At 39.4% G+C, this 22,310-nt stretch overlaps 1 protein-coding gene across 12 annotated transcripts in view; it reads left to right on the top strand.

Annotated features, from left to right (window-relative positions):
* The window catches only part of CALD1 (caldesmon 1), a 212,570-nt gene extending 193,014 nt beyond the window's left edge, over nt 1–19,556 (top strand). For 5 of the 12 annotated variants that reach the window (XR_001826475.2, XR_005200965.1, XR_005200962.1 and 2 more), the window contains 7 exons: nt 4,793–4,836; nt 4,933–5,014; nt 7,602–7,742; nt 8,131–8,226; nt 10,724–10,838; nt 13,212–13,292; nt 17,267–19,556. Coding sequence is in view for 6 of the 12 variants with exons in the window: in XM_017532612.2 (XP_017388101.1) it covers nt 4,793–4,836; nt 4,933–5,014; nt 7,602–7,742; nt 8,131–8,226; nt 13,212–13,292; nt 17,267–17,272 (450 nt within the window). In the remaining 6 variants the exon portion in view is untranslated. The remainder of the gene's footprint in view (nt 1–4,792; nt 4,837–4,932; nt 5,015–7,601; nt 7,743–8,130; nt 8,227–10,723; nt 10,839–13,211; nt 13,293–17,266) is intronic. The other 7 variants (XM_017532612.2, XM_017532610.2, XM_037739978.1 and 4 more) reach the window with 3 other exon arrangements.
* Nucleotides 19,557–22,310: the final 2,754 nt, after the last annotated feature.

Genomic DNA, 22,310 nt, shown 5'->3' with positions numbered 1-22,310 from the left:
TTACAGCTCTCAGAGTTCAGCCCGTTCCCAGTCTAGGTCTTCTGTTCCTGGCTCAACAATAGTCAAAGAAAACCACGCTCTCTCTTTCCACCTTCTTTAAAATCCCACCCAAGCCTTCCTTGAACAGTCTTAGTAACATGAAGAAAGTAGTAGTCATCTAGACTTCCAAATGCTACATTTTTTTTTCCAGGAGAAACTATAACTCACCCTACCCTCCTCTTTAATTATTTCCTTGCCACCAAATTTCTCAACTTACTTACTTCTCTGGTCTTTCTCTCAACCAGATGCTGGCTTCCCATTTCATTTAGAGCTCCCAAGGAGCCATTCATCTACTCCCTCTGGTGGAGAGATATTTGTCTGCAATTGACTAAAGTAGATGTATAAAAAAAAGTCTAGGAAAAAGTTTCTATACACTGTAAGAGAGACACGTATTCAGAAGCAGAGTCTATGATTCTCTCCATGTATGTGCCTTGAAGAACTTGCTATGACTCTGATTTTCAAGATCAAGTTCATATTCTACGATTTAATTGGAATAGCTATTGATACCCTTGGCCCTGCAGCTTTTTAAAGTGGTCACAGTTGGCATTGTAGAATACCGATGGGAGGAACCGTATTTGCTATCTGACGTCAAAGTACTATCAACTAGCGTTATCTTTTGAAAAATATCTCATGATTTCTATTCCTTGTTTGGGAAAGTCTGTGCCTGGGTTTTCATCATTAAATTATGTTAGCAGTGAATAATTTTGATATAAAGAATAAATTTTAAGTAAATTAAATTCAAAGATTTTTAAATTTCTATTGCCTTTATATGTTGGTTGGTGGCACAAGAGCACCAGTTTTCTAAAATGAATAGTATGTTTGTATCTTGAGTTTTATCGAGATAATACTGCCACCTCTTGGTCTTCAGAAGAACCAATTTCCCTCATTAAACTCCTTAAACAGAACATGTAATATACAAATTCAGTACAAATTGTTAAATTACACAGAGTCACTAAGCTAGGATATTTTCCAGCAGGAGTGCATCAGTAAACAGTGCATCCTGACAAAATGTGATGATGAAGTCAAGCTATGTTAGCTATAATAGATACAAAAGGAGGAGTAGGAATCTGAGAACCTTGGTAATTTGAATAAATGCCATAGCCTAGGTTAGAAAGATGATCCCTGAGTCATAAAGACACTGCAGGTGGGGCAAGGAACAATTCTCCCCTCCGATATCCCCTTCTGCAGTACCTCTATCCTCCCACCACACTGAATTTTTCTTTATTCTTCAGTCTCACCATGCTGCATGCCTTGTGGCTCCCCAAATCTTTGTACATATGCTTGCTTTGCCAGGAATTCCTTTCCTGGCTGAGCCATGCACGTCTTTGCTCGCTTTCATAAACTCATTTCTGAAACCATGTCAGCCAGAAACTACTAATCTCAGCTCAATATCAAAACTACTGAAAAGCCTTCTCCAACTCCCCTGGTTAGTTACTTCTCTTATAGATACAGCATTTTTTTTTCTTTAATATTATATCTACCGTTAATTTTTAAATATTTTATATTATATACTTTACTAGTCTTGCCTACTAAATTTTGTGTTCCTTAGAGAATAAGACCTTGTTAGCCAGGCATGGTGGCTCGTGCCTGTAATCCCAGCACTTTGGGAGGCCGAGGCGGGCAGATTATCTGAGGTCAGGAGTTCGAGACTAACCTGACCAACATGGAGAAACCTCACCTCTACTAAAAATACAAAATTAGCCGGGCATGGTAGTGCACACCTGTAATCCTAGCTACTTGGGAGGCTGAGGCAGAAGAATTGCTTGAACCCAGGAAGGAGAGGTTGCGGTGAGCCAAGATCGTGCCATTGCACCACTCTAGCCTGGGCAACAAAAGCAAAACTTTGTCTCAAAAAAAAAAAAAAAGAATAAGACCTTGTCTATCTTAGTTTTCTCAGGATACCATGACAAAATACAATAGACTGGGTGGCTTAAACAATAGAAATGTATTTCTCACAGTTCTGGAGGCTGGAAGTCCAATATCAAGGTGCGAGCAGATTCAATTTCTGGTGAGAGCCTTCCTCATGGCTTGCCGATGGCTGCCTTCTTACTGTGTCTTCACATGGTGGAAAGAGAGTGAGTGAGCTCTCTAGTGTGTCTTCTTATAGGGATACTAATCCTGTAGGATCAGGGTTCTACCCCTATGATCTCATTTAACCTTAATCACTTCCTTAGATGCCCCATTTCCAAATACAATAACTGGGGGTTAGAGCCTCAACATATGCATTTTAGGCGGACACAATTTGATCAATAACATTTTTTATTTATTAGTATTCAGTTTTATATAGAAGGTACTCAATATATAATTTATTGGCTAATTGTCTGACAGGCTGGCAGGGACAAAAACAGGATGGATGAGTGGATGGATGGATGAGTGGATGGATGGATGGATGGATGGATGATGGATGGATGGATGAGTGGATGAGTGGATGGATGGATGGATGGATGGATGAGTGGATGAGTGGATGGATGGATGGATGGATGGATGAGTGGATGAATGGATGGATGGATGGATGGATGGATGATGGATGGATGGATGAGTGGATGAGTGGATGGATGGATGGATGGATGGATGATGGATGGATGGATGAGTGGATGAGTGGATGGATGGATGGATGGATGAGTGGATGGGTGGATGGATGGATGAATGGATGGATGGACGGACGGACGGACAATATTAAAAGTCCTAGTGCATTGCACAGTTTTTAACTATTTCACCTTACTCACCTGGGAACTTTTTCTACACAGATATACTTCTAAGTTTATAATTAAAATCAGAAAAATAAGGGTTACTTTATAGATTTTTTTATATCCCATAAACTCAGCATTACTTATAGTACTTTTTTGTATAAAGTTTTTTAAGTAAGAGTTTGCGTTAATCTTTGTAGGAAATCATTGGAAAGAATGAAATGCTCTTACTAACATGTATAAAAGTGTTATTCAACTGATATTAGAGAGGAAGCATGAAGCATGTTTTAAAAAAAAACTCTGTGATATTTATTAATTGCTCACAAATCCCAGACCAGTCTGGGTCAGAAAGAACTCCTTACATCTTGGAGAATCGTGTGTGTCCCCTCAAAATGCATATGTTGAAATTCTAACCTGAAATATAGTGTTATTAGGAGGTGGGACCTTTGGAAGACAATTAGGTCATGAGGGTAGAGCCCCCCTTAATGGCATTATTGCCCCTGTAAGAAGAGACACAGAACCTTACTTGCTCCCTCTACCCTCCACTATATGATAGCACAGCAGTTTGCAGATGCTATCTGCAAACGATGAAGAGAGCTCTCACCAGAACCCAGCCATGCTGGCAACCTAATCTTAGACTTCCCAGTCTCCAGAAATGTAAGAAATGTTTTTTGTTTTAAGCCACCCAGCCTATAGTAATTTCTCATATTAACCGGAACTCACTGAGACAAGGGGCTACTCAAACATACTAGCCTAAGGCAACTATAATCTAGTATATTTCTTGGCTTCCCTGAACAGGGAAGAAAATGGAATTTTTCAGCCTGCATGTGCTTTTAAGCAAAGAAGATATTTGCTCATGGTATTGATAAATGATGAGTGGCAGAGGATATTTCTAGTCTGGAGTTAGGTATGGCATGGATTCAACAAATATTTGCTTATTGCTAACATCTAAATTTAAGTGATACAGTTTCAGTAAAATATAATGTTTGATTTAGCAGCTTCAGTTATAGCAAAATGTTCCTAACTTAACAACAACAAAAGAATTCATCAAAGATCACTGAACTGCCCATTTTTTCTATGTCCATCCCAGTTTCTTTGGACTTATTTCCTAATTTTACACTTGGTCTAAGAGGGTCTTCACGGGAAGCCTCAGCCATTGCCGATGAGCTGTGCCCCATCCTCACTCTACCTGCATCACATCTTTTACACTCCAACACTAATTAAGTTCAACAATAGGCTTGATGATTGACCCTTGTCAAGTTAGGAAATCAAGTTAAGCAATAAGAGACTAGTTCACATTTCCTAGTTACTCAATCCTGTTACATACCAAATCTGTAGTTAAAACATCATGAGAAAATTTTGTTATTCAAATAGCACAGTATGTCTATAGTAAATATGCCCTAAAGGGCAACAGTGTGTATTTTTTAAAAAGTTATGCAAGTTTTGTTTTTTGTTTTTGTTTGTTTGTGTTGAGATAGATGCTCATTCTATCACCCAGGCTGGAGTGCAGTGGCACAACCTTGGCTCACTGCAATCTCTGCCTCCCGGGTTCAATAAATTCTCCCATCTCAGCCTCCCAAGTAGCTGGGGCTACAGGCACATGCCACCACGCCCAGCTAATTTTTGTATTTTTTAGTAGAGACAGGGTTTCACCATGTTGGCCAGGCTGGTCTTGATTGCCTGACCTCAAGTAATTTGCCTGCTGTGGCCTCCCAAAGTGCTAGGATTATAGGTGTGAGCCACAGCACCCAACTGATTATGTTAGTCTTAAATTTTAATTATTTATTTATGTTTTTTCAGAGGCATTTTTATTCCATTTCCGTCTGGTCTTTATTTTGCCTTGAAAACGTAATTTTTTTTTACACATTGTCTCAAACCTGTATCAGTCTTCATTCCCCAAATCTCACTATCAAATACCTTATATGTAGTTTTGCTTTCTAGCAGAGCTATGCACAGTAACCCGTATGTTTATTTACCAGGTTCAAGGATGATATCGGCCTGGGCTGAGAAACACTGTTTATAAGCTGGAAATATTAATTGGGTTTATTTTCTTTTGCAATTCCTAGATAGAAGAGCGAGCAGAATTTTTGAATAAGTCTGTGCAGAAAAGGTAAATACGGTTGATGGTTCCATTGAGCTAATCAGCTAGCATATGTATGGGAAGATTCTCTCTCATATTTTTATATGTCTGTGTTTGTTTTTTTAGCAGTGGTGTCAAATCAACTCATCAAGCAGCAGTAGTCTCCAAGATTGACAGCAGACTGGAGCAGTATACCAGTGCAATTGAGGTGAGAATTGTCCTCAGCGTTATGGTCCCACTGAACAGAAATAGATTCTGACTACATAGAAGACCACAAAAACACTTAGGACAGTAATCAAGTCCAATAGCCCCAGTAGTGCTAGCATTTTTTTTTTTTTTTTTTTTGAGATGTACCCTCGCTGTGTCACCCAGGCTGGAGTGCAATGTGCAATGTTGGCTCACTGAAAACTCCGCTTCCCAGGTTTAAGCGATTCTCCTGCCTCAGCCTCCTGAGTAGGTGGTATTACAGAGGCCCACCACCACACTCAGCTAATTTTTGTATATTTAGCAGAAACAGAGTTTCACCCCATTGACCAGGCTGGCCTCAAACTCCTGACCTCAAGTGATCCACCTGCCTCGGCCTCCCAAAGTGCTGGGATAACAGGCATGAGCCACTGCACCCAGCCCCTACTAGTGTTAGAATATTAATGATGCTTTATTACACTTTGAAATTCTAAGAAATACAATAATAAAGATAAATTTTAGATGAGTTTAAATAAATTATTTTCTACTTTCAGCCTGAATATTGTTTAATGAAAAGGTTACTCTTTTAATGAATGGGTTTATTGGTATTTAACTAAAATTTTTAGACATTCGCATTTATGTCTTCAATATCCCTAATTCCTTAGGAAATATGTTCCTATATGTGGTTTGAAGAGGTCTCTTACAATCTTAATCCTCTGTTGTTTATAAAAACCTCTTATTATCAAATAAAAGTAGTACTATAATGTAATATAAAGATGATAGCCAACCCAAGTTTAATCATCATCAATCTCAAACTGAGATTTTTATATTTGAAGGACCACAGTTTTATGTGTCTATCTACTTCACCTTTTTCTTCCCCCACCCAACTGATCTGGGGGTTTTATTCTATTTGGAAATGGGTATTTCCCAGTACCAAAGCACCAAAAGGGATCATCAAGATGTGGTCCTGCTTTTCTCTTCTTTGTATAGACTTTAGTCAATGGTTTTAGCCTCTTGTACATCAGACCACCTTCTATGAAGTAATTGGATCAGTTTGATTTGATTTTTTCTTCTCCTTTACACTCTAGAGTGGAGATACACATATAATAGTTTACAGATGCTAAGAGGAAATAAGGAGAGGCATCTGATGATTTATCAAAGGAACAATCAAGTCTTAACACTAAAGATGTGATTTACAAGACTAAATGTCCACTAAAATAGACGACAGATTGCAGATCATTATTTTCTGTGGTTGAGTTGGTCATAGCACTAATAGGTGTAATGAAACCAAGACTGTGGCTTTAAACTTTGCATAGTCCAGTGAGACTGTTCTTTATGCCATGACCACTAATGGTGTCACTCATCCAAGAAGGCTGTGCCTTCTTGACCATAGGCGCAGGCCATAAAGCAGGACTGGAAGAGAAACTCGAGCCATTTGGGGTATGGCCTTCATTAATGCCGGGAGAGTGTCTTCAATACACTCCTTTCTTACTTATATCCATTTTTTCCTCCTTTCCAATATATTTCCCATGCAGGGGTATCTCAGTCTTTCCATCTTTTAGCACTTTCCTGCCTCAGGACTTTTGTACATGCTGTTACCTCTGCGCGGAATGGAGCTTGCTCCTCCTGTTTACTTCTCCGCTTTCAAGTCTTCTGTCAGATCTGGGTTTAAATGTCACTTCTTCAGAGTAGCCTTCTTTGTATCCCCAACTAAGTATTATCCCCCAGTTGTGTGCCATGCTTTATGGCACTTCATTATTTTTCATAGCATTTAGCAAAGTCTGAAATAAATACTTGTATAACTAGTTACTGTCTTCCCTTTCTATTAAAATATAAGCCACCTGCAGCTCACAAAACTGTGGTGTTTTTTTTTGGAGACAGAGTTTCACTCTTGCCCAAGCCGGAGAGCAATGGCATGATCTTGGCTCTTTGCAAACTCCGCCTCCCAGGAGGAATCAAACGATTCTCCTGCCTCAGCCTCCCAGAGCCTAGCAAAGTGCCCTGCATACAGTAGACATTTAAGAAGTATTGTTGAGGCCAGGTATGGTGACTCATGCCTGTAGTCACAACACTTTGGGAGGCCAAGGCAGGAGGGTACCTTGAGCCCAGGAGTTCAAAACCAGCCTGAGCAACACGGGGACTATGCCTGGCTATTTTTTTCATTTTCTTCTCTACAAAATAGAGAGAAGCCTATGGTTCCAGCTACTCAGGAAGCTGAAATGGGAAGATCACTTGAGGCCTGGAGGTCATGACTACAGTGAGCCTTAAATTGTGTCACTGCACTCCAGCCCAGGTGACAGAGCAAGATCCTGTCTCAAAAAAAAAAAATCTGTTGAAGAAACAAAGTAAAATATCAATTTCACAATAAATGATGTCCCCACAGAAACCATATTCCATTCTTGGAAGATCCTCTGATCTAGCTGTGAGGGTTCATTTTGAGGGACATATGTCTTCAGGACACAGTTTTACAACAGAAATTATCACTGTCATTTTTGGTGAAGGTGTTTACACAACGAATTTTTAAGATGACAGTGTTGGGGAAGACAAGCTTACTACAATTACATGAGAACAAACTTCTTGCACCAGTCCTAAAAATAACTCACACATTTCAGGGAACGAAAAGTGCAAAACCTACAAAGCCGGCAGCCTCGGACCTTCCTGTTCCTGCTGAAGGGGTACGCAACATCAAGAGCATGTGGGAGAAAGGGAATGTGTTTTCATCCCCCGCTGCAGCAGCAGGCACTCCAAATAAGGTGAGCATCTGATTTTTGTCTTTTGAGTATAGAGGGGCACATTTTTTTGGCATGTCTATTTCAATTTAGGAATCACACTAGTAAATAAAAAAAAGCAGTGTAGAAGGTGCAATGTGTACTTTGTTTCGCAATGACCACAAAAGCAGGCTCAGAGAGAACGTGTTCGTGAGGTCGCCCTACGTGGAAGCCCTGGCCATTGTTCTCTAAAGTGCCTGAGCTGAAATGTCCTCCCTTGGGGTTAGAGTAGGGTGAGTTATAAGGGAAAGAAAACCAGACAACATATTCTCTAAGTATCAGGTGTTAAGATGATATTTTGAATTTGCCTTGAAAATTCCTTCCCAGGTAGTTAACTTTGTTCTTTAATATTTTGGATGATTCCCCTTTGTAGGAAACTGCTGGCTTGAAGGTAGGCGTTTCCAGCCGCATCAATGAATGGCTAACCAAAACCCCAGATGGAAACAAGTCACCTGCTCCCAAACCTTCTGTAAGTACCATTAGGTTTTTCTGAGTTTCTTTGATCTCTCAGCTTCTAGCAGAGGAAGAAAATCAGTTGGTCTGTTTACCTAGGAATCACAGTGCCCCTGTTCTTTGCTTTCCCCATGAATAACAAAGAAGTGTTCAAATTTAAAACAGTTCTAAGAAGCTGCATTGCAGTTACTCAGAGGGTAAAATGAAACCAAATAATCACCTCTACACCCTAACTGAGAGGAGGAGTCAGCCAGAATATTGAGGCAGTTCAAATTTAGACCCTTTACTGGTCTATTTGTTTAGCTTCTATTCTATAAATTCTGGATAGGAATTTGAAAACGAAAGGTCAAATTATTTTGGCTACTTCTTTATCAAGAGCACCCATCCCTAAATTCCCAAAAGAATACGTATGTTGTCTATTGTGAACCTGTATGTTCCAATTTACCTAATTTTTATAACTTAGCACAAAAATGCAGTTCTTAGGTAGTTGTTGAAATAACTGGTCTAATTGTGTTGTCAACACCTCCTGAGGAAAGTCATAAAACTGGAAACTAGAAAAACTGGTTATGAATGATAAGTTTTTGAGAATCTAAAATTCTCTTAATTTACGAAGTGCAGCTATCTTGCTAAAAAGTACATTTCTTTTCACCTTTCATTGAATGTATATGACAGTTACCTTGCATTTGTCATTATAAGAAAATGTATCAAGCTCCTCACTGTATATTGATGAGCTTTCCCTGTTAAGTTTGCTTTTATAGCTTTGTTATAAAAAAAAAAAAAAAAAAAGGTGAGAGTCCACTGTCATAATCCTACATTCTAGAGGAAGAAGAAAAACTTTCCAATCCTAGACCTCTGTGCATTTAATTGTATCCATTGGCTACATGCCATTTAATTGCATTCGTTGGCGCCATATATAATCTCCAAAGTCACTAAATTTTATCACTTTCCAATTTAAAAAGAAAAAAGACCTGTAATCCCAGCACTTTGGGAGGCCGAGGTGGGTGGATCACGAGGTCAAGAGATCAAGATCATCCTGGTCAACATGGTGAAACCCTGTCTCTACTAAAAATACAAAAAATCAGCTGGGCATGGTGGCGCGTGCCTGTAATCCCAGCTACTCAGGAGGCTGAGGCAGGAGAATTGCCTGAACCCGGGAGGCGGAGGTTGCGGTGAGCCGAGATCGCGCCATTGCACTCCAGCCTGGGTAACAAGAGCGAAACTCCATCTCAAAAAAAAAAAAAAAGAAAAAAGAAGAAATGAAAAAGTTCACAAATCCTTCTTGGGCACAACTCCTTGAACCATTTAATTAATATATACCCCGAGATTCTTTGCATAAAGACTCATAGGAAGTATAAACTAATGTCAACCCAATTGACAATCAGAAAATCTTTATGCATTGAAAAAAGCAACTATTCCTGCCCTCTCAATAGATACAAGAAAGGGGGTTTGTAAAAGGACACTGTTGAGACAAGAGGCCATACCCACAAGTTATGTGCTCTTTAATGCCTCAAGTTTTCCCAGAATCTCTGGTATCAGGAGTAGAAATTATTTTCAAAAACAAAACAAAGCCATTGCAGTGTATATAAGTTTTGTGGTTCCAGACCAGTGATTATCAACCTTTTTTGAATTATGAACCCCTTTGAAAACCTAATGAAATCTAAGGACCCTCTCCCCCAAAACATACATATAAAAAACAAGACGGTCAATGGACCCGCTGAGGAACTCTCAAAATAACAAGGAGAGAAAGATCTGTTTCCCTCTTTGATAAGTATGGAATATTGCGAGGAGATGCTAATTTTTGCAAATTTATGATATTTGCAATCTTTCATTTCTGTAGCAGATTATACTCATAAATTTGGTCCAGAACTTGCCCCCATTCTTTTATCAGCACTTTAACTTGTCAACTTAAGAGTTTACCATCATCTGTATGACATCCTAATGAGGTTTAAAAGATAAAATTCATTTATTATGATAGGTATAACAATCTCCAGGTTTCCACAGCAAACAAGCAAGCAAGCAAGCAAGAACATACACCATGTGCTGGGGTTATTGAAAGCTTCCTAAAAAAAAAAAAAAAAAAAAGATATTGCAGAGAAATTACAGAATCATTGCCTGCTTTTTCTACTAGTGTGTGACTTGCTAGATCACCTCTAGAGGATAGAGAAGAACAGGAAAGAAGAACATGGCAATTAGTATAGATTTTAGTGAGATCTTTCTTCCCATTAGATTTTGTAGACTGGTATGGCTTCCTGAATGAGAACCAGATGGAAGAAAGTTCTATGAAATCAATGTTGTAAATACACCAGATTGCTACTGGGATGTCCCTTGCTATTTGTGGGTAGAATTTATAGGATTTCAGTGTAACTTTGTAACTGCAATTCAATTCTGAGTATATCTGTTTTAGCTGGTTTGTCTATTCTTTGTGTCTAAACTACAAGTTACACAACATTAAAAAGCTAATTTGTCTTTCTTTTTGTTTAAAAAAAAAAAACAACCAACAATGTCTTTCTCAGCTGAACTTCTGTTCCTCACTCTTTGGTCTCTGGTTGATTGGAAACCTGCTTCTCCTGCCTTCATTTCTCCCTCTTCTTCCGGAGTGGGTCTTTCTCTAAAATGTAGTCTGGTCAGGTAATTCCATTTATATTTCCCCTTTGATTTAAAATGCCAACTTATAACTCGGATGTTAATATTTCTTAAAAGGACTCTAAACTCTTTAACTCTGATCTTGAAAGATTCATCGGCAGGATTTATGGGAAGTGCAGTCCATTTGCTTAGGTAGACAAACATGCATGTGAGGGAAAAATATTTGTCTCATATGATTCAAATAAATAAAGCGTTAATCGCTGCCTTCCAGAGCTTCCATCAGCGTGTTCCTAATTATAGTTTCCAAAATTTTACAACAGTCTTCCAGACAGTTTGGCAGCATCTACCTATGCTGGCAAATGTCATGGAATTCTACAAAAATAATCTGATTTGTTGCTTAATGGCTCCAAGTTAAACAGGTGTAACTCTCTAATAGAATATCAGGAATTCATGCCACAGAGGAAATCCAGAAACTCAGTAAGGTTTAGATGAATCTGAAATGCTTCACATGGTATCATTTAACTGTGCATTTTCAGTGTTACAATCTCAATACTATCTATCAGAAATATGTCCATTTAGATCAGTATCCACTGGTAAATGCAATTGCTGTTAGCTTTGCCTTCCTCCTGAGAAAAGGGTTTGCCAAGATAAGCATTACTATTTCAGTAAAGCACATTTATTTTCTACAAACTACCTTTTGCCAAGTACTAATATAAGCAAATGCTGGAAGAAAAGTAAACGGAAACAGAAATTTGGATCCTTATCCAAATGAAATTAATTATGAGGTAGTAAATAAAGACTCTAAGCTCTATAACTGTTATCGATGGTATTTTAGCGTTTCCGTCCCAAGATTTCCACATGTTCTTACACATGTCATCAACTGTCAACTTCTCGTATGGGTTCAATTTGTGATGCATGTTTTTATTTGCCAGGTTCTACTGATCCACTTCTGAATTACCCCCTTGCCCCTCAGGAGACACAAAATGATTTTTAGGGTGAGGAAAGTGCTGCTAGAAAAGTGACTTTTTGGGGGGCTGCCCAGCAGCCAGTCCCGAGACAGTGATTCCAGAGCAAGTCGTTTACATGGAGGTGAAGAAAACACTATAGGGACTGGGTTTGGGAGAAGAAGGCAGCCTGCAAAGACAGTGTTATTAAGCAAGTCCCCACATGGGCTGTTAAACCTTAATCCCACGGAGGCAATCCTGGAAGCCACCAAAGAACATATACTTCAGAGTTACCCGAGCTGTGGCAAGCGTGAGCCTGAGAAAAATTTTGCACCTTGCCAGTCAGCTATTGAGGACTGCCCCTGGGGATGTTATAATAACTCTCTGGACCGGGCAGAGTGGCTCACACCTATAATCCCAACACTTTAGGAGGCCGAGGCAGGTGGATCACAAGGTCAGGAGTTCAAGACCAGCCTGGCCAACATGGTGAAAACCTGTCTCTACTAAAAATACAAAAATCAGCCAGGTGTGGTGGTGGGTGCCTGTAATCCCAGCTGCTTGGGAGGCTGAGGTAGGAGAATCGCCTAAACCCAGGAGGCAGAGGTTGCAGTGAGCCGAGATTGTGCCATTGCACTCCAGCCTGGGCGACAAGAGCAAAACTCCATCTCAAAAAATAAATTAATTAATTAATTAATTAAAACTCTCTGAACTTTCCAACCTGCCTCCTGGGCAGGCAAAACTGGCATCTATAACCAGAGAAAGTCCCTAGGCAGAGAAGTGCCATGTGGGCAGTTGGCTATCGGCTGGTGTTCACTGAAGTATTAAGGGCCAGGGGAAAAGAGGTGAGTACTGAAAGGGTTCACCTGTCAGGTAGGAAGCGCTTATCAAACCTCAAATTAATTATTTTTAAATAACCTATGCTTTACTGACTTTCAAGAGTGCAGAAAGTTAAAAAGTGGCTACATTATTTTAAACATGCTCCTGTTTCACTTTTACTGATCAATAAACAGTAAGTCCTTGGTAAGGGGCAAGGACCCAGAGGCTGTAGTTCCAGCTCATTCTCATATCATAAGACACGTCATGGTTTATATAAAATCAAACAGCAGCTAATCCCGTCTCTACTAAAAATACAAAAAAAAAAAAAAAAAAAAGCCGGGTGTGGTCACAAACACCTGTAATTCCTGCTACTCAGGAGGCTGAGGCAGGAGAATCGCTTGAACCCAGGAGACGGAGGTTGCAGTGAGCCAAGATTGCACCAATCCAACCTGGGCGACAGAGTAAGACTCCATCTCAAAAAAAAAATATCAAACAACAGCTGATGGTCCTTTCAATTCTATGCATTTCAGGTCACTGGAGTAAAGTGTATTAAACAACAAATTGATTCAAATAAACAATAGATGTGGCCATTTATTTAGAGCTGGCTAGAAAATATAAGTGGCCACCTGTCAATGTTTCTCTGCTTTCTCTTTATTAGGACTTGAGACCAGGAGACGTATCCGGCAAGCGGAACCTCTGGGAAAAGCAATCTGTGGACAAGGTCACTTCCCCCACTAAGGTAATCTATTGGGAGGACTAGTATTTCAGAGGTTTGTTTTCCTGATGTACCCTGCCATATAATGTCCTGGAGTCAGATGAGAAATATCACTGACCTACAGATCTTTGCCTGCATACCCATCAGCATCTAAAAGACCAGGACACAACACAGTGAAAGGAAAATGCATTGCAAGTTTGTCAGTCCTACAACATAAACTGCCCAAACCCGTGAATGGTTCTCAGTAAGACATTCTCAATACACCACAGCGGTAGGAACGTTGGCAGCAGAAGGCTGTATGGGATACCATGGCCTGCGTTTCCTTACAAGGTCCTAGCTTGGTGCCACAGTCATTTAAAGATCCTTGGGGAAAACATCTGTCTCCCTGAGTGTTTTCAAAGCTGCTTTCTGGAGTCATTTTAGATTATATTGCCACTGCCAGCAGCCTAAGACTCAGGGTTGCTATGGCAAAAAATTAAAATAATACTTAAAGTAAGGCAAAAAATATTCATAATTAAAATAATATTCAAAAGTAAGGCAACCATTTACCACCCTATGAAAACAAATTACTAAGAACGATTGTGTTCCTCTTTCACTTTTGGTCTTAAAGGATTGGTCATTCTTCAGAAAGGAGGCTCTGAAGAACATCTAAATGATGCTCAGACTACAAATGTGACCTTTTTGGGTACAGGGAGCTCATTCAACTCCCAACTATTGCCTTTCCCCATTTCAAGTAATGGGCCTAGTCTTCTCCTTCAATAAAAGAAAATTAAAAAGGGAGAAACTGAAGACCAACAATAAGCAAGGTTACAACAGGCTGCTTACGGGTTAATTTAAACAGAAGCACTTCTTAAGCAAACAGGACTAAAGAACACATCAAAGGCAACTAGAGACTCACTACAATTCACTACAGGGAGAGAATTGCCTTCCCTTTCCTGTTTTCTACATGCTCTTAGTTCTGGTGCAGCTGCTTAAACATAGTACCCCACCTTCACCATTAGCTACATATTATGCATTTATTCCATTAAAATCCACTAGCCCAGCCTCTCTACTTAAGGTGACTTTTAAATAAGTTCCACTTTCTAAGTCATTGCTAAACATATGAAAACTGCCCGCTGGTAATGATGACATTACAATCTACTAGCACTAAGTGAGCACCCCACCATATGCCACACACTCTTCTACCTTCTTACCCTCCATTAATTACCTCATTTGATCCTCCAGTCACCACGTGAGGTAAGTAGCATATCATTCTTATTTTGTAAGTGAGAAAAACGAGGCGCTGAGAGATGAAGAAACTTTCCCAAAGTCACACAGCGAATAAGTAGCATAACCTGCGTTGATACTCCAGCAGTCTGATGCGAGCCTGCATTCTTAACCATTATACTTTGCCTGCACATGTCTAAAGTCTATACTTTGCCATCAGCGTCTAAAAGACCAGTACAGAACACGGCGAAAGGAAAAGTGCATTGCTAGTTTGTCAGTCATACACATAACGTAAGCAGCCCAGAAGGTTCTCAGTAAGACATTCTCAATACACCACAGTGGTGGGAACATGGTCATATCTTTCTTTTAGGATACATACTCAGGAGAAAACGTATAGTCGTTCAATTCCTTGTATACTTTTCTCCTGGTGGCAGGGGAGAAAAGAACTTTGTTATTTTATTTTATTTTTTTGAGACAAGAGTCTCACTCCATCACCAGGCACCATGCTGGAGTGCAGTGGCACGACCTTGGCTCACTGCAACCTCTGCCTCCCAGGTTCAAGCAATTCTCCTGCCTCAGCCTCCCAAGTAGCTGGGACTACAGGCACGCGCCACCATGCCCAGCTAATTTTTTTGTATTTTTAGTAGAGACAGGGTTTCACCATGTTGGCCAGGATGGTCTCAATCTCTTGACCTCGTGATCCACCTGCCTCGGCCGCCCAAAGTGCTGGGATTATAGACGTGAGCCACTGTGCCCGGCCTTTTTGTTATTTTTTAAACGGAGAATGAGCTTGTTGACCTATGCCTTTATGACCACTGTAGCCTATGCTATTAGCTCATTGCAGGTTTGTCAGCCATTTGATGTAAATTGCCCAGACCCATGAAATGGTTCCCAGGAAGGCATTCTCCATACATCACAATGGGAGGAATGTTGACAGTACAAGGTGTCCTCTCAGACCTCTGAGACGTATCCGATCTCTCAGAATGGCAGTCCCAGTGTTTATATAGTTCCTGTCTGAAAAGGGGATATCTGCTGGCCATACACCATCATCACCAATGAAGTGTCTCTGGATAACATTCCTTCTAGCCAGAGCTCTGGAAAGTGGGGCACAGATGCTGTGGAATGGTCAGACTCAGTGAACACCACTCACATACATACATGAATGGCACTCCCTGGAGTTGTGTAGCACCAGGGCAGTACAAGGTAGGAGGGTGACAGTGTGAGTTTTCACATGCCACTATTTCTACAGTAGTAATTATATAACCACCAGACACAGAACTGAGTTTATGGGGTAGCAGATTAGGTAGCTCTTTTGCTCCAAAATGTCAAACACTTTTTGTTACTCAGTCATTCCTTAGAAATGAATACAATGGCCGGGTGTGGTGGCTCACGCCTATAATCCCAGCACTTCGGGAAGCTGAGGGGGGTGAATCACAAGGTCAGGAGTTTGAGACCAGCCTAGTTAATATGGTGAAACCCTGTCTCTACTAAAAATACAAAAATAATTAGCTGGGACTATACACCTGTAGTCCCAGCTACTAGGGAGGCTGAGGCAAGAGAATCACTTAACCCTGGGAGATGGAGGCTGCGGTGAGCTGAGATCATGCCACTGCACTCCAGCCTGGGTGACAGAGCCAGACGGGAAAGGGGGGGGGAGGGGGGGAGGGGAGAGGAGAGGAGGGGGTGTGTGGGGAGGGGGGAACAAAGAACTGGGGAGGGGGGAAGAAAGCGAGATAGAAAGATAGACCCTCCCCCTAAGCCCCCCTCCCCAAACACCCTGTAACCCGACTCCCCTCGCCCCAGCCCCCGGGGTGGGGGTGGGGGGAAAGAGAAGCAAAACCAAGAAAGCAGATCNAGAGGAGACAATGAACACACTTGAAAATCTGAATTCACAATACTTTACTATTAATAGCTTAGCAAATAATTTTAGCAACTAGCTGAGGGGGAGAGAATGATATAAGAACGGGACTATAGGTCAGATAAGTTTCAGGGGTAGGGGTGTAAGAATAGGAGGGAGAAAATAGATTGCTAGATTAAAAATGAGAGAAAACTGAAGATAAACATATCCTCCTTCACCATCATACATTGATGTGGCCCTAACTGAGCTATTCAGTCACGTGTACCTGTCCTGGAATACACACTGTAGATTTTTGGCTCTTAAAATGGAGTTTAAAAAATGGAAAAAAAAAAGCAACTTTCTTGACTCTGAATGCTATGAGCAAGGCCAAAGGTTAAGATAGGAAAAGAGAACATAAAGGAGAAAGATAGGAAGAGGGAAGTGAAAAAAAATCAGCAGAAGAAAGGATAAAATAAAAGGAGATCCAGCTGGGTACAGTGGCTCACACCTAATCCCAGCACTTTGGGAGTCCAAGGCAGGCAGATCGCTTAAGGTTAGGAGTTTGAGAGCAGCCTGGCCAACTTATAGGGAAACCCCGTTTCTACCAAAAATTCAAAACTTAGCCAGGCGTGGTGGTGCATGCCTGTAAGCCCCAGCCACTCAGGTTGCTGAAGTGGGAGAATCACTTGAAGCCAGGAGGCAGAGGTTGCAGTGAGCTGAGATCACACAACTGCACTCCAGCCTAAGTGACACAGCAAGATTTCATCTCAGAAAAATAAAACAATAAAAAAATAAAAAATAAAATAAAAGATCATATTTGAATAGAATGCCAACAATAATCCTCTTTCATAGATATTTATTCCTGCCATACTATTATAACTTTTTCTTCTGACTACAAAAACCATCTGCCTGAAGCACTGTAGGCTGTCAATTTCAAGTTCTTTTCTCTTGGCAGGTTTGAAACAGTTCAAGAAAGAACCCAAGCTCAAGACGCGGGACAAGCTCAGTTGTAGAGAGCTAATTTGCTCTGTTTTGTATTTATGTTGATTTACTAAATTGGGTTCATTTTATTTTTCAATATCCCAATAAACCCATGTATATTATCACTATATTTAATAATCACAGTCTAGAGATGTTCATGGTAAAAGTACTGCCTTTGCACAGGAGCCTGTTTCTAAAGAAACCCATGCTGTGAAATAGAGACTTTTCTACTGATCATCATAACTCTGTGTCTGAACAGTGATACACCAACCACATCTGAAGTCAACAAGATCCAAGTTTAAAATTGCCTGCGGAATGTGTGCAGTATCTAGAAAAATGAACCGTAGTTTTTGTTTTTATAAATACAGAAGTCATGTTGTTTCTGCACTTTATAATAAAGCATGGAAGAAATTATCTTAGTAGGCAATTGTAACACTTTTTGAAAGTAACCCATTTCAGATTTGATATACTGCAATAATGGTTGCCTTAAAAAAAAAAAAAAAAAAAAGGAAATGTATTGTTAAGGTATTACTTTTTTTCATGCTGATTCATATCTAAATTACATTATTATGTTAGCTGACAGTGGTACTGATTTTTTAGGTCGGTTGTTTTGTGGATTTCTTTAGTAGTGATAGTAGCCTGAACCACATTTTAGATAACTCAATTATGTATGTCTGTGCATACACATATACAAACACACTAATGGTAGAATGCTTTTTTATGTGCTAGTCTATTATATTTAGTAGCATGTCATTGTAACTAGCCAATATCACAGCTTTTGAAAACTTAAAAATCACAATATATTAATATTTCATATTTGCCAGTAGAAATATGGCAGATAGGTATCAATACGTTTTCAATGCCTGATGACCTATAAGAAGAAAGTATTGGGGAAAAAAGAGATTAGAAGTATCACAAGGAGTTGAAATTTTCTAAAAGACATAGTATTTAGTTTATAATTAAATGCAATCTTGAAGTCCAGTGTGAATTTTATTAATGCTATCATCTCAATCAAGCTCAAAGCCTGCTTATTCAAAACAAGGAAGCTCACAATATGTCATAAGATCTTGTCTCTAAAATGGAAAGACAAGAAATTTAGTGACAATATTGTACAGATTGCAATTCCATGTATAAGTCTAAACAAAGACAAATAACTTTGGCTAAATATCTGGAAGCAGAGAAGTAAAGTGAGCAAAACCCAGTGTTTTGAAGTCATGACAGTACTTTCATCTTTATATACTCTGAAACTTTTTTTAAATTAAGCTTTTCTACCTTTATTTGTCATTGGCACTTGTCATAAGTTGACAAAGTGGCGAAATTTCAAAGTTATATGTAACTTCTACTAGTTTTACTTTTTTCTCCAAGTCTTTTTTAACTCATGATTTTTATACACACAATCCAAATCTTATTACAGCCTCTAAGTCTTTATTCTTCACAGTAGATAATGAACGAGTCCTCCAGTGTCCTCGCAAAATGTTCTGGTATAGTTGGATACATCTAGTGAAGTTATATAAACTCATACCTCAGTGTACTTAACCAAAATTGTGTGTCTCAATTCCTAACACACTGAGGGAGCCTCTCCAATAACTATTTTCTTATCTACAGTATTCCTCCAGAAGTGCTAACTAGGGCAGGGCTGGCGTGAGAAGTGACCCCTGCATTCCCAAGTCTATTTTCCTCATAAGTCTGTAAAGAACAGTTGAATCTCCTAGCTTTGGCAAACCTGGGCCAAAAGAAGGAAATCCACAAAGAATGCACAAGTCAAACACTCATGACAGAGTAGGCACAAGTCTACGAGAAGCTAAATTAGAATATACAAACAGAAGTGCCCCAGGTAGCACTTACTCCCATCATTGGAGTGAAATGGATCAAAGTTTCAATTAAGGCCTATGGTAAGGTAACATTGCTTTGTTGTATTTTTGAACAAGAGCTTCTCCTGATCACTATTATATATTTTTCTAGAAAATCTTAAGTTCAGAAGAGAATGTATCACTCTTGACTTTTGTTCCAATATTTGGATGGAGTAAGTTTTAGGGTAGAATTTTGTTCAGTTTGGATTTAATCTTTTGAAAAGTAAATTCCTTGTTTACTGGTTTGACTATAATTCTCTGTTATCTTTAAGAGGTAAAACTGCAAGCTGACTAGCATGTTCTGTGAATCTGCCATTCCTAAAAATTTTATAAACACTTGATATTTTTCACTGATAATTGATCGCTGCAATAAAAATATATTGTGAAAATGCATCCACAATAAATGGAATTCTTGCAAAATGTCTCTGCCTCACTTATTACAGTATTGATAGTGAGAGGTATGTGCATTGTAATAAAGATTATGGCACAGTAAAACCTGTATTTCAGTTTGAGTCTTGGTTTCACTCTTTAAAGAAGAAAATCATTTTCATATTTTTAAAATGCTTATTACAAGCAATTATTTAACAAAATATAGAAAATTGGCCTTAGGCCAGGCACGGTGGCTCACACCTGTAATCCCAGCACTTTGAGAGACTGAGACGGATGGATCACAAGGTCAGAAGTTTGAGACCAGCCTGACCAACATGGTGAAAACCCAACTCTACTAAAAATACAAAAATTGACTGGGCATGGCAGTGTACACCTATAATCCTAGCTACTCGGGAAGCTGAGGCAAAAGAATCACTTGAATCTGGGAGGCAGAAATTGCAGTGAGCCGAGATCACACCACTGCATTCCAGGCTGGGCAACAGAATGAGACTTCATCTCAAAAAAAGAAAATTGGTCTATGTCAACAACTAACCAAACATGTATGGGAAAGGTTAAAGAGGGATTTTTCAAATCCTTCGTAAAAGAAACTATTGTTTGGGCACAGTGGCTCACGCCTGTAATGCCAGCACTTTGGGAGGTAGGAGGATTGCTTGAGCCCAGGAGTTTAAGACCAGGCTGGGCAACAGAGCAAGACCCTCTTTGGTACAAAAAAATTAAAAAGCCAGGCATGGTGGCATATGCCTGTAGTCCCAGATGCTTAGGAGGCTGAGGCAGGAGAATCCCTTGAGTCCCGGAGGTCAAGGCTGTAGTGAGCCCTGATCACACCACTGCACTCCAGCCTAAGTGACAAAGCAAGACCCTGTCTCAAAAAAAACAGATACTATCAAATGTCCCTCCATCCTCCTTCTCATTGCCAGTGTTGTCACATACCAGCCCTCTGGCTCCTAAGATGGGCAGTACTGTTTTCCCAAAGGTAGTGTCTCTTATAGTAGAGACACCCATTTAATATATACCATTCATTTGTAGAATACTTAGTACTTGCAAGGGACTGGTGATTACATGTGAATCCAAAGTTATTTTTTCATGGTAATGTTGCATATTTATGTAGCACTAATTGGTCTGAAATTAGAAGTTCTCATAAAGGTTTTAAAATGTGAGTTTGAAGCTCCTGAACAGTTCCCTCAACACTGCCCATAAGATTGACACAATTGGCTGGGCGCAGTGGCTCAACGCCTGTAATCCCAGCACTTTGGGAGGCCCAGGCAGGTGGATCATGAGGTCAGGAGTTTGAGACCAGCCTGGTCAATATGGTGAAACCTCATCTCTACTAAAAATACAAAAATTAGCTGGGCATGGTGGCATGCACCTGTAGTCCTAGCTATTCGGAGGATGAGGCAGAAGAATCGCTTCAACCTGGGGGAGGCAGAGGTTGCAGCGAACAGAGATTGTGCCACTGCACACCAGCCTGGGTGACAGAGTACCAACAACAACAACAAAAAAAGATGATTGACACAACTAAGATACTATTTTAAAAAATTACTCTTTTTATTTCTGTGTCCTAACAAGAAGGGTGATAAGTATAGACAATAATATAGTTGTTTTCAAAATCAATTTGCAAAATTAAGCAATGGCAAGAATACAGTCTAGTACCAATACCAAACTGATAAGATTAGGGATGAAATTAATTTTACAATGTGTTTATTCAGGATATGAGCTTGAAAACATACTAGTGTCCTCTGTGATGTCAAAACAGGTCTGTGTCAAAGGTTTCTTCCTGCCTTTGCTTGCACGTATGCTCCAAGTGGAAGAATGGATAAGAAAAAAGATCACATCCTAAATTTGTATTCTTCCATTGGCATTAGGAGATGACTAACAAGGTCTTGATTTGAGGGCAGTGTCTATTATTGTCAAATCTATTAATCATGTTATTCTAATATTCTATATCCTACTGATTTTTCCCTTTATCTGTTACTAAGAAAGGAAAATGAAAAATATCCCACTATGATTTGGATTTCTCCCTGTAATTCTGTTAATTTTGCTTTCCATATTTTAAGATTTTTTTAGGGGAAATATTCAATTCACTAGGGAGATATAATGATTCTAGATCTTTAGCTAAAGATCACTATGAAGTGACCCTCTATTTGTGCAAAAACTTTTGCCCTAAAGTTATTTTTTCTATTTTTTAAAATTACTATGGTGGCTTTCTTTTGACTAGCACTTGCATCACATTATTTTTTCCATCCCTTAAATTTCAACTTCTATATATTTTTGGCCTTAGATGTGTGTCTTTAACAATCACATCGTTTGGGTTTGGCTTGTAATCCAATCTGATGATCTTTAAGCTTCATCTGGAATATTTAGTCCTTTCATATTTAATGTAATTACTGATATCTTTGTATTTAATAGTATCCTAGCTATGTGCCACCTGTACTATATTACTTTTTCTTTCTTGTTCATGCTGGGGCTGCTTCTGCTTCAGAGCATATGCTGATCTACAATTGGCAGCTGAGAGACTGAGCTAGATCTTGGGCAATACAATGGAACTAGAGAAAGAAAAGTCAGAATCTGCTTACTGCCAAGGATTAGGGCTTGGTAAACTACTTCTAGCTTTGATTGGGTCTTCAGAGAGCTGCCTTCCAAAAGTAAGGTGAATTTAAAGTTATCTGGTCTTCAGACAGATTGCCACCTAGCTTCACTCTATGGAACAATTCTAGTATTTTTTTTTTTTTTTTTTTTTTTTTTTTTTTTTTTTTTTTTTTTTTTTTTTTTTTTTTTTTT

This window comes from Cebus imitator, unplaced genomic scaffold (assembly GCF_001604975.1).
Source record: "Cebus imitator isolate Cc_AM_T3 unplaced genomic scaffold, Cebus_imitator-1.0 Scaffold77, whole genome shotgun sequence".
Lineage (NCBI taxonomy): Eukaryota > Metazoa > Chordata > Mammalia > Primates > Cebidae > Cebus > Cebus imitator.
Note: the sequence above shows the minus strand (reverse complement) of the source record. Positions and strands in the feature narration are given on the sequence as shown.